This window comes from Leuresthes tenuis, unplaced genomic scaffold (assembly GCF_036924035.1).
Source record: "Leuresthes tenuis unplaced genomic scaffold, fLeuTen1.0.hap1 SCAF_24, whole genome shotgun sequence".
Taxonomy (NCBI): domain Eukaryota; kingdom Metazoa; phylum Chordata; class Actinopteri; order Atheriniformes; family Atherinopsidae; genus Leuresthes; species Leuresthes tenuis.
In genome coordinates, this window is record NW_027325378.1 from 21935139 (window position 1) to 21947998 (window position 12860).

The window sequence follows — 12860 nt, forward strand, 5'->3', positions numbered from 1 at the left end:
AATGAATTCCTTCACTCAAACTATGTCAAAACTGCTTTGTCCTTCATATTTATCCATGTCTACATAGATTTTAAGCATAAACTTTTCATATTACCCTGAATGAGAAAGAAGCACCCTGTCACACCCTAATGAAGTGCGGGCCCCGGTGCGGTCACATAGTCAGGAGAAACAAGAACTCTTAGTTCAAACAAAAGTTTATTGGCTAACAGAAAATCTCACACAGAGGAAAACCTGGCCTGGTGAGCAGGGAAGTCGGCCAGCAGGACCGGAACAAAAAAACCAAGGTACTCCAAGAACTGAAAATAATCCACAAAACACTAAAGGTCAGGATCCAGGTTGTGAACCAAACAGGCATAACAAATACAATAACACACAAGCAAAGAAAGGCAGAGAAGACCAGATATTTAAACTAACGTGGCAATCAAGGGAAGATGGAACACAGGTGAGTTAAGAACCAGGTGTCACAGCTGTGGCGGATTTTTCTATAAAATGAATTCCTTCACTCAAATCAAGATAAAACTGCTTTGTCCTTGATATTTGTCAATGTCTAGTTAGATTTCAACAAAAAACAACTTTGTATTTTGCAGTAAAAGAAAGAGCAACACTAAAGGTTCAGGAATACGAGAATAAGCTCCTTTTCATGAGTTCTGTATGATTTCGTATTTTTCTATAAAATGAATTCCTTCACTCAAACTAAGTGAAAACGGCTTTGTCCTTCATATTTATCAATGTCTTGATCGATTTCAACAAAAAACAACATTGTATTTTGTAGTAAAAGAAAGAGCAACACTAAAGCATCCGAGAATAAGAAAACAAGAATAAACTTACTTTCATGAGTTCTGCATGATTTTGGATTTTTCTATAAAATTCATTCCTCCTCTCAAACCAAGTTATAACAGCTTTGTCCTTCATATTTATCCATGTCTTGATGGATTTCAACAAAAAAAACAACCTTGTACTTTGCAGTATAAGAAATAGCAACACTCAAGGTTCAGGAACCCGAGAATAAGCTTCTTTTCATGAGATCTGAACAATTTCTAATTTTGCTATTGAATGAATTCCTTCACTCAAAGCAAGTTGAAACTGCTTTTGGTTGAAACCTATTTAGTCATGGATGAATATGAAGGACAAAGCAGTTTTAACTTGGTTTGAGTGAAGAAATTCATTTTATAGCAAAATTCGAAATCCTACAGAACTCTTCAGAAGGAGATTATTGCTGAAACACAAGTGTGGTTCTATCTCATACAGGGTAATATGAAGAATTTTATCGTTGAAACCTATTTAGACATTGATAAATATGAAAGACAAAGCAGTTGAAACTTGGTTTCAGAGAAGGAATTCATTTTATAGTAAAAAACCGAAATCGTGCAAAACGTCTAAAGAAGCTTAATGCCGGATTCCTTAAGCACAAGTGTTTTTCTTTCTCATGCACGATACTATAAAGAAGTTTTTGCTGCTTAGATGTGCAGAACTCGTGAAAAGCACTTTATTTTCGAATTCCTTAAGATTTAGTATGGTTCTTTCTCATGTTAAAAAGTACAACATTGTTTATTATTTAAACTTGATTAGAAGTGGGTATTTAATATGGACAAAAATAATTTTAATTTGGTTAGAGTGAAGTAATTAATTTTATAGCAAAATCTGTATTTCTTCAAATCTCCTCGGCAGAAGTCTATTGCTAAGCACAAGTGGGGTTCTTTCTCATACTACAAATTACGTTGTTTATTGTTGAAACATGATTAGACATGGTAAAATATGATGGACAAAGCCTTTTTAACTTGGTTTGAGTGAAGGAATTAATTTTAAAGCAAAATCCGAATTTGTGCATAAGTTGTTGAATAGAGCTTATTTTTGGGCTTCCTGAAGATTAAGTCTGATTTTTTCTCATACTACAAAGTACAATGTTTATTGTTGAATCTTGATTTGAACAGGGTCACGTGGTCTCGCAGGGAAGGTGGCAGTATAGTAGGAGAGGTCCTCATGACCATCAGCTAATTTTATAAATTTGGAGAGATACACTTCGTTCTTATTCTGAAAATTGAGGTCCTATGTTAAAGATGAGAATTAATACCAGTTTACAACCAAAAGTTTGTAGTTTCCCGGGAGAATGTCAAGCAACAGCAAAACTACTTTTTAAAAGGTGCGTTGACGAGAAGTAAACTAGCCTCAAAAACCAGCCCCACACCTGAACGCACCTCGCTGACACCATCAAGTGACAGCGACCCTGAACCTGGAGCCGTGTTTGACGATAACACTGTTTGAGGAAATACAGAAAATGAGCGCCACTCTTCAGGTGGTGGCAACGGATGTTGTCTCAATTAAGGACACAACGAAAGAGCTTAATGCGGTGGAGAGCATACAAGTGAGGCTGGGAGAGGCAGAACAACGAATAGTGGATGTGGAAGACGTAAACACACGAATTAAGGAAAGCATGGAGAAGCGTGACAAGCGCCTCCAAACACTGTGGATGCGGGTGGAAGATCTGGAAAACCATAGCAGGAGAAACAATGTAAGAGTGGTGGGACTGAAAGAGTGCAAGGAGGAGACAGGTAAAGTTATTCAGTATGTGGAAAAGATCCTCTCTCAGGGGCTCGGGCTATACCACAACGAGTTTGAAATGGAACTGGCAGGAAAATCCGTGCTGTCACGAGCTGACAGGATGCGCCTCACGGACACAGTTAATTTACTTCAGGTTAATTGGGTGGCTGGGTGGGGGTCAGTTAGAAGCAACGAGTTCTGTTTTTCCTTAAGCGGGGTTATGTTTGTGCTTTTCATGTTTTATCTTTGCAGTGAGACAGTAGATCTGAGAAGGCCTAACGTCTTGAACAACCTCTTGAATATGTGTTTAGTTATTATTGAAACCATGGTGAGAGAACTGAGGTCAAAGAGTATTTACAGGTCTTGAATTGATGGTTTACAGATACAATAATATCATGGAACAGAAATGGATGTGGGAACCCCATTAAAAGGAGGAAGGTTCTGACATATTTGAAATCTAAAAATACAGATATAGTATTTATTCAGGAGTCTCATATGATGAGGGGTGAAGAGGCAGGGAAATTTAAAAGAGGATGGGTGGGGAAGGTTTTTCATAGCTCATACTTCAGTAAATAGAATGGGGTGATGGTACTCATTGATAAAAATTTTTGTCATTCTAAAACAACATAAGGATAAGGATGGTACAATTATTTGTATTGAAGCCTGGATCAATGGAATCAGGATAGTGCTATGTAATATATACGCCCCAAACAAGGAGGAACCTGATTTCTTTCATGAAGTTAATAGAGTGATAGGAAACATGCAGGGCCAGGTTATACTGGTGGTGAATTCAACCAGGTAATGGACGGAATAATTGATAAGAGTAAGCCCAGTGGTAAATCTTCTCCCAGGGACAGAGGATGGCAATTCATATGCGGACAGAGGACTTGAGTTTGGTGGACTTATGGAGATTTGGTGAACACGTGTGAGAGGGAATACACCTTTTTCACCCACTGTCACAAATCTCATTCAAGGATAGATTTTTTTTCTGATATATAATTCATCAATAGACTGTGAGATAGGGGTTATTGCCCTCAGTGATCACGCCACAGTGGAGGATGTTGATCTGAGCAAAGATAAGGTGAAAAGAGGATGTTTGAGGCTTAACATTGGGTGGCTATGTTATCAGAGGATCTTAATTCTTTTTGTGAAATTAATATTGGCTCTACAGAAACTATTTCCTCGGTTTGGGAAGCATCTAAGGCGTATCTAAGGGAGAAAATTATTGCCCACACCTCAAAAATTAAAAAGGAGAATGTGAAGAAAGAAAACACATTAGACAAAGAGATCCGTAAGTTAGAGAAAGAATTGGCAAGTCAGATCATTTATACAGAACAATTTGTAATATCAAATATTAACTACACGATATCATAAAAAGGCTGATTATGCCCAATTTAGGCTAAACACTCATTTCTATGAAGGGGATGAAAAGAATGGCAGACTGTTAGCAAGACAACTGAGATAATAGGATAATTCCAACAACATTCCAATGATTAAGAAGGATAATGGGGTAGTAACATCATCAAAAGAAATTAATCAGGTTTTTAAAAAATTCAATAAAAATCTTTACACATCCTCCTGTGCTCCTAATCCAGAAGAGACAGAGCCATTTTTCTCAGGTCCTCATCTGCCTCCTATATCTATTGAGCAGAAAGACATGCTGGATGCCCAAATAACAGATGAAGAGATTAGGGCTTCTATCTCATCCATGAAAACTGGGAAGTCACCTGATATGGATGGCTTTCCGGTTGAATATTACAAGAAATACAGTATATTGATGTCTTGGCCCCCATATTACATAAGGTGTACATGGAGGCATTTGAGAAGGGCTCACTACGTGGTACGTTTAATGATGCTTTCATCTCTGTTATTCCTAAAAAGGACAGAGATATCTAAGAGCCATCAAATTTCCTACCTATGAGCCTTCTTGGGGTAGATTGTAAGATTTTGACAAAGACCTTGGCGTCATGTTTAGAGAAAATACTGCCAGACATTATACATGGAGATCAAGTAGGTTTTATTAAAAAAAGGTCCTTAGTTGATAACATGCGAAGGCTCAAACATATGAATTGCTTTAATCCGGTACCAGTGGCAGCTTTTTCAATTGATGCTGAGAAGGCTTTTGAACGGGTGGAGAGGGCGTTTCCCATGTTGACTCTTTCAAGATTTGGGTTGGGTGCCGGCTTTTGTAACTGGGTGAAGATACTTTACTCTAACCCAAGAGCAGCTGTGCTAACAAATGGGCTGATATCTGATCTTTTCTGTCTTTCCAGGGGGACAAAACAGGGATGTGCTCTCTTCCCGCTGCTCTTTATTATGGTTCCTGAACTGTTAGCTGTAGCAATCAGAGCTGATGGGAGGATTAAAGTTGTGCAGGCAGGGGGTAAAGAGCACAAGCTACTTATGTATGGCGATGATATCCTAGTAAAGTTAGCGGACCCTGGACACTTCCTGCCAGTGTTACTTGATTGTATCGAATCATATTCTAGATTTTCAGGTTATAAAAAAAAATAGCATAAATTGGTATATATGCCGATACATGCCACTCTGTGGTTATCATTCAGATTTGGATGAAATAATGCTCTCAAATATGGAACCACTCCTGCAAAAAATAAAATTGACTCTGGATAAATGGGGAAAATTGAAGCTCACACAGTGGGGAAAAAAATAATATAATTAAAATGGTGGTTGCACCACAATTCAATTATGTTTCCATGATGTTGCCAATTAATATAGCACCACAGCTGTTTAAACATTATGATAGAATTATTAAAGACTTTATATGGGATAAAAAGAGATCAAGGATTAATATAAAGAAGATGTGGTCACCGAGGGAAATAGGAGGTATGGGTCTACCTAATGTAAGATTATATAATCTATCATTTGAAACGTCTAGATTGATAAAACATTGGAAGGGGATAGATCATTAGCTGAGCTGGCCGAAAATTGAACGGGAACTAACCAGCCCATTTGAACCTCTGGATGTCCACATGTCACATGGGGTCACAACTTCTGAACATAATTTTTTTTTCAAACCCAGTGTTGCCTTATTCTAAAGCATTCTGGAGGGAAATTCATAAGATGTATAGTATATCGCACTTAAGACAAACGTACGCCTCTCTATGGCGCAACCCAGCCATACGTATTGGGAAGAAATCTGTTTATTGGAATCAGTGGCTTGTAAGAAGGACATGCAAAATAAGTGACCTTTGTGTGGATGGGGTGTTCATGTCATTTGCTGATATTATACAAAAATATAATCTGGAATATAAAGGTAATTTTCGGAAATATTTACAAATAAGAGACTGTATCACAAAGAGAAAATTTAGTCACAACAAGTTTACATTAATGGAAGTTTTGGACCTACCCAATATAACACAGAGCAGCCAAGATATGTGTAAAAATCTGAGAATGATCTGGCAGAAAGACCTTGGGTGTGATTTGAGTGAGGGGGGGTTGTTAAATATTCTATCAAAACAGGGAAACACATGAGAGAGGCAAAGGGGAAATTTATTCAGTACAAGATCATTTATAGATTATATTTCACCCCTTCAGAACTACATAGAATGGGCTTAATAGGAAATAATCTATGTTGGAAGTGTCAGAGAGAAATTGTTACATGTAATCTGGGGATGTAAACTAGTGTACCTGTTCTAGGAGAAAGTACTGGAACATGTGAGTAAATAGCTAGGTGTGGCGATATCTGTATCTGTGCCTAATATAACTAAATATGAACGGGGGCTTTTAAAAGTTAGGATGGTCACAGCTGCTCAAACAATTTTCATAGTATGGAAGAGTACAGTTACCCCAGATGTTAAAACATGGAAATGATGTCAGAAGTTGCATCATATGAACGCATGTTCATATGATGCAACAACGAACAACGAACAACGACATATTTTTTTGTAGGTAGGGCATATGGAAAATTGGTAGACATAGTGCTACATGTATATTTTGGTTGTTTCAAAATATCCTCGACAGAAGCTTATTGCTGAAGATTAAGTCTGGTTCTTTCTTATACTACAAAGTACAACGTTGTTTGTTGCTGAAACATGATTACACATGGATAAATATGAAGGACGTAGCAGTTTTAATTTGGTTTGAGTGAAGGAATTAATTTTTATAGCAAAATCCGACTTCGTGCATAACTCGTCAAAAGGAGCTTATTTTTGGATTCCTGAAGATTAAATCTGGTTCTTTCTCATACTACAAAGTCGTATGAGAAAGTATGTTTTTTACAGACACAGTGAGTCCGCGAGCATCACCCCCAGCCACTTGCAGCTCATAGAGGTTTTTTTTAGTTGTTACCCTTACTGGGATGTCTCCAGCCGTTGGCTGGGTGTTTTCAGTTTGCATTTTTTCCAAGCAGAGCTTAAATTTAGTTTTTATACTGTTGGAATAAACCCTTTCTTGGACTTTAATCTCCCTTGGAGTAATTGTCTTCTGCTTGTGGGTCCAGCCTCCTGAGATTCATAACACAAATAGTTTTTTTGGGTTATGAATTAGTTTTTTTTTTAACACAAACTGTTTCCTTCTGTCATTTTGATGGAATGAATTCAATTTATAGCAAAATCTGTATTTCTTAATATCTCCTTGAAATAAACTTATTGCTGAAGTACAAGCCTGGTTCTTTCTCATACAAGTTAAAATAAGAAGATTATGATTAAAACCTGTTTAGACATGGATAGATATGAAGGACATAATAGTTTTAACTTGGTTTGAGTGAATTAATTAATTTTATAGCAAAATCCGAATTTGTGCACAACTCGTCAAAAGGAGGTTTCTTCCTGTTAAAACGGAGTTTTTCCTCTCCACAGTCGCCTCATCAAACCAAATCAAATCAAATTGTATTTATATTGCACCTTTCATGCTTTAAAAACAACACAAAGTGTCTCATGCATGCTCAGGATAGGAGTTTGGACTGAAGAGAAGTTTTGATGCAATCTGTTGGTTTCCTTAGCTTGGAAATTGTTTTTGAATAGGCTCTATATGAATTAATTGGATTATTTTGAAATTAATTAATTGGATTTGACTGGATTATGATTACAATGATTTGAACTCCAATTGGCTTTAATTGGACTATATTATTTAAGTGCCTTGAGATGACATTTGTTGTAATTTGGCACGATATAAATCAAACTGAATTGAATTGAATTAATTTGTACAATATAATCGCCTAGAATAAAGCCAAGTCATTTCAAGGCAGAAACAACCATTCAGGGCGTAGCTTGGAGCCCTAATCACTTTTTGACAGGCAAAATACAGCTGTAATGTCCCATAATGCCCATTTGAAGGTTATTGTGGAGGGTAGAAATGGCTAGTTAGCATATGATCTGCACAGTATAACCCTCTTGAACTGAATTAAACTGAGCTCTTTTTTTTAGGCAGAATCAACTCCTTACTAAAATAGGTGCTGTAATCACTTTTTTGCAGGCAAAAAACAGCTGTAATGTCCCATAAGTCTAGTTTAAAGGTTTTTGTGGTGAGTAGAAATTACTAGTTGGTCTCTATTCTGCACAGTATAAACTCCCTGAATTAAATCGAGCCATTTTAAGGCAGAATCATCTCCTTATTAACAAGAAGATCAGATTTATTATCATGCATACACACACAATTTGTCCTCCACTTTTAACCCATCTAGGTTGGCACCTGTTGACCTACACATACACATGGTTAGTCTAACTACTGAGCCACTGAGCTGTGCTGTAATACCTTTTTTAGGAGGAAAACAGCTGTAATCAAGCTGCAGTTTCTTAAGATGGAAATCATGCCTTAAATGATAACCAATAACTACATCATCATCTGAAAGTTATGATTGTACTGATTGAGTAAGTTTGACAGCTGCTCTGGCAACCAATTTAATCCGTTGTAAAACAAGTAAGAAAAAAACTAAATCTAATAACAAGGCAACAATGGACTAAGTGCTAACGGTGGTAGCAGAAAAGCATCTTGCAAATGTGCCATTTTAGCCAGGAAGATTTCAATTACAGCATGTTCTCCACCAAAAACAACACATTGTGGTGTTCATCACCTCAGATTTAGTGTGTACCCAACAGTTAACAGGTGTTTGTTTATGTGACATGTAAATGTGAATAATAAAGAATAATGCAACGCCGTATTGAAGTTCTATACGAAATTCAGCATCTTTAACTCTACTAATCTTTAACTCTAGCTCTACTCACTAGCTACTGAGCCCACTGTATAATGAATGTATGAAGGATGGGCTTTAAGAACACAGCTCAACACTCCAGTCCAGCTGATGGCGGAAATGCACCAAGACGTTGCTTGAACGTGCTACAAAGAAGAAAAGCAGGAAGATCAGCTTCTACCCACACCGTAGCCGTACCAGGGGCAAATCAGACCGGTGGTTGTGTCAGAAACATGGCGGCCTTTAGCAAATACGTTACAGCGAAAAACTCCTCCATAGCGGGTGGAATTTTGTTAGTGTTATATATGTTAAAGCAAAGAAGTCGGACACCTAAACAACTCGGGTAAGTAGGCTGTTGTTTAGACTATTTAGTATTTGCAGAAATCGTGTAACTTGTGTTTGTTACTATTGTCAGGATGCTACTTTGTTAGCTACTAGCTGCCCATTTTGACAGGTGACAAAGACTTGCTGTTTAAATGTTCTTAATTCTCTTAATTTTCCGAGAGCAGGTAACTTTTCATTCCGCTCGTTTTGCTGACTAATCAGAGTACAAATCTATTTCACTTTCGCACAAGCAATGGGTTTGTGCTATCGACGTATTTTAACTTGTCCATGAAGAACCACGACTGTTTAATAAAATGTTTTTTTGTGATTGTTACTTTAGGGAACTTGACGATTACTTATTTATTAGGTCTTGGCGTGGCTCTCTGTCTTATTTGAGTCACGAATGGTTTTCACAGTTGACGTTAGTATGTTACCGATCTGATATTTCTATAGTGTGTTTTGTAAATAGATCAATTATTATGCTCCTGTGAACTCGTGAATTTAATTGGTGATAGATTAACTGGTCACGTTGCCATGCGTGATTAGGAGTTTCAAGAGATGAAGCAACTGCTTCGATACCTGTTCAAACCACTTGCGTAATGGTTTTGTTGTCACACTTCCCATTAAGAACTAGTTCAAAGTGACAATATGTGTTACTCTGAACTAGTTTTTAGAAAACTGCATAAATGTTAAGCATGCACTCTGTTGTCACCAACAGTCCCCATTGAGTGGAGGTGGTGCTGAGCCATGGCAAAGTATAATAGTTTTTGTACAGTTTAGTGACAGATTATTATTCTTAACCCACTGTTAAATGACACACATTTGCCTGATTAGTAACTGCAGCCTGTTGTGGTTTTTGCTGCGGACTTCAGTGCCACAGCAAGCTTCAGATACTGTTAAAAGAAAGCTGCACCATTTGCTGCTAGTTTAGAAAAAAAAATGTGATAACTAGTTTGAATTTGAGGTTTGCCTCCATCCACTCAAGCTTTAGTCAGTTTCAGATTTATTTTTTTATTGTACTATATGAAGCAGGCTTATCTGCATGTGTTCAGTGCATGTGTGTGGATTACAGACAACAGAATGAAACCTGAAATCAGTTCAGATAAACAAATTACTGGATTTGCTTTGCTTCCCTCTCAATAATTGCCTCTACCTATACCGAAAAAGCAACACTTTGGAGGCTGATCCAGCTGGCAGCAGGAACTATCCCTGTCAGTAGCACAAGCTGCCCTGTCAAGTAACGAACTGACAAGTAACTGCACGGGCAGTGAATATAATCTTTTTTGAGAAGTATTTCATAAATGCCCTCACTGTAAACATTCATTTAAAAATACCGATGTGCAGAGTAGCAAGAATGTGAATTCACACTAATGAATACTAATTATTATTTGACGGTTTTATCACCTACTTTGTGGTTTTTATTTCATTCTATATTCTTTGTATCCCCATTAAAATAATTTCATGTCCTTAACCCAAATAAAATCGTGAATAGCCCCACAATAAACAATTAACATTATAACTATTAATTAAAGCTGCAAGCAGCGATGATCGGGCCTGAGCATGTGCGCACATTGGGGTAGGCGTTGGACGCTGGCTGACACACATCGAATAGCACAGCTGTCGGGCAAGTGTGGAGCAGGCTGTGAGAATCTCAGGTATATGAAGATATCATCAGCAGGGTTTTTGAAAATTCATAGGGGACGCTACAGAGCCATTTTGCTCCGGCCACACACGATATTCTTTACATATACGAGGTCCTCAGCATGGACATTTGTGTCAAGTTTCATGACCTTGAGATGATGATATGGCTATCAAACCACAAACGCCATAACACAACATTCGCACCCTTCCACGGACACAGCTTTCAGACTTTGGAAAAGTTGATCACAACTTTTAATCCCCCATGGCTAACGAGTAACCTGACCAAGTTTGAAGCCGTTATCATTAAATCTGTATGAGGAGTTCGATCATATGTGAGGTGTGGAAAGAGTGATGTTTCCAACCACCAGCAGGTGGCATTATAGGTGAGTTTTGGTATGCGCATATGTACGCAGTGAGGGCAGAGTCCCGAACAAGCCTATGAAGTTTGGTGAAGATCGGAAAATGTATGCAAAAGTTATGAGTGACTTTGTGTTTTGTGGCGAGTCGTCAAAGTTTGAGGGTGTGTCACAGACACACCTTTCAGATTTTGGAAAAGTTGATAACAACTTTTAATCCCCTATAGTTGAAAAGTATCAAGTTTGAACCCGTTAACATTAAATTTGTTGGAGGAGTTTGATCAAATTTGAGGTGTGAAAAAAGGCCAAATTGGCACCAATTTGCATGTTAAACTCAAAATGGCCGACTTCATGTGGACTCGGTGCCATGACGTCAAGAGGCTTTTATGTGGGCCTGGGCATGATGAAGGCGTGTACTGAATTTTGCCAGCCTGCGCAAAACTAAGCCCAATGGCAAGGATATTTAGAAAATCTGTGGGGGGCGCTACAGAGCCATTTTTTTGCAGCCACACAGAATATTCTTTACATGCGTATGAGGTCGTCAGTGTGGGCATGTGTGCCAAGTTTCATGACCTTGTGATAAAGATATCACTTTTGACACACAAACGCCATAACAGGATCTTCGCCGACCCGCCACGGACACACCTTTTTAGAATTTGGAAAATTTGATCACAACTTTTAATCCCTCATGACTGAAGAGTAAGCACACCAAGTTAGAAGCCTTTAACATTAAATCTGTAGGAGGAGTTCGATCAAATGCGAGGTGTGGGGGGAAAAAAAAGCACTAATTTGCACGTTCAATTAAAAATGGCCAACTTCCTGTGGCCCCGGTGCCATGACGTCAAGAGGCTTTTTTTTTGTGGGCCTGGGCATGATGAAGGCGTGTTTACTGTATTTTGCTAGCCTATACAAAACTAAGCCCAATGGCAGGGGTATTTAGAAAATTTGTAGCCATTTTCCTCTGGCCACACTAAATATTCTTTACATACGTATGAGGTCGTCAGTGTGGACATTTGTGCCAAGTTTCATGACCTTGCGATGATGATATCGCTTTTAACCCACAAACGCCAAAACACGATCTTTGCCGCCCCACCACGGCCACACCCTTCAGACTTTGGAAAAGATTCTCCTAACTTTTAATCCCCCATGGTTTAAGAATAACCTGACCAAGTTTGAAGCCGGTAGCATTAAATCTGTGGGTAGAGTTCGATCAGATGCGAGCTTTGGAAATAGGCAAAATGGCACTAATTTATACGTTCAATTCAAAATGGCCAACTTTCTGTGCATCCAGCACCGTGAATTGCTTTGTGCGCCTGGGCATGACGATGGCATGCAGCGAATTTTGTCCGGCTACGGAAAACTAACCCCAACGACACTTGTATTTAGTAAATCAGTAGGGGGCGCTATGGAGTCCCTTTGAAGCAACTTGACTATGACGTAGTGTACACAAGGCCTGACACGCATGCTAAATTTTGTGAGTTTTCGCGCACGCAAAAGCACCGTAAATCGCGTCCAATGCACATAGAATAATAATAATAATAATAATAATTCCTTCAGATACAATAGGGCCCAAGCTGTGAAACATTATTATTTGCGAATTTAATTATGCAATAGGTTGTCGTTCTTCTCTGGTTATTATCAGATTATATTAGTGATGATGATAAAGAGGATGCTCTTTTAAAAGTCTTCTGATTACCTATTACAAATAATATGCAATACTAATAATTTAATAATATGAATAATCAAATTAAAAAAAAACAAGCAGCCCTTTTTGCAGTTTTACCATAAAGCATCTGAAGACTAGTGGGTTCCTTCTATGTAGTTTGTTAGCTTTTTATATAGCTTGTTATATC

At 38.0% G+C, this 12860-nt stretch overlaps 1 protein-coding gene across 1 annotated transcript in view; it reads left to right on the plus strand.

Annotated features, from left to right (window-relative positions):
• Window positions 1-8860: 8860 nt before the first annotated feature.
• abcd3a (ATP-binding cassette, sub-family D (ALD), member 3a) overlaps window positions 8861-12860 on the plus strand; it is a 48336-nt gene continuing 44336 nt past the window's right edge. Inside the window, exon 1 of the mRNA XM_072378128.1 lies at window positions 8861-9029. Within this exon, the coding sequence (XP_072234229.1) occupies window positions 8920-9029 (110 nt within the window). The 5' untranslated portion in view covers window positions 8861-8919. The remainder of the gene's footprint in view (window positions 9030-12860) is intronic.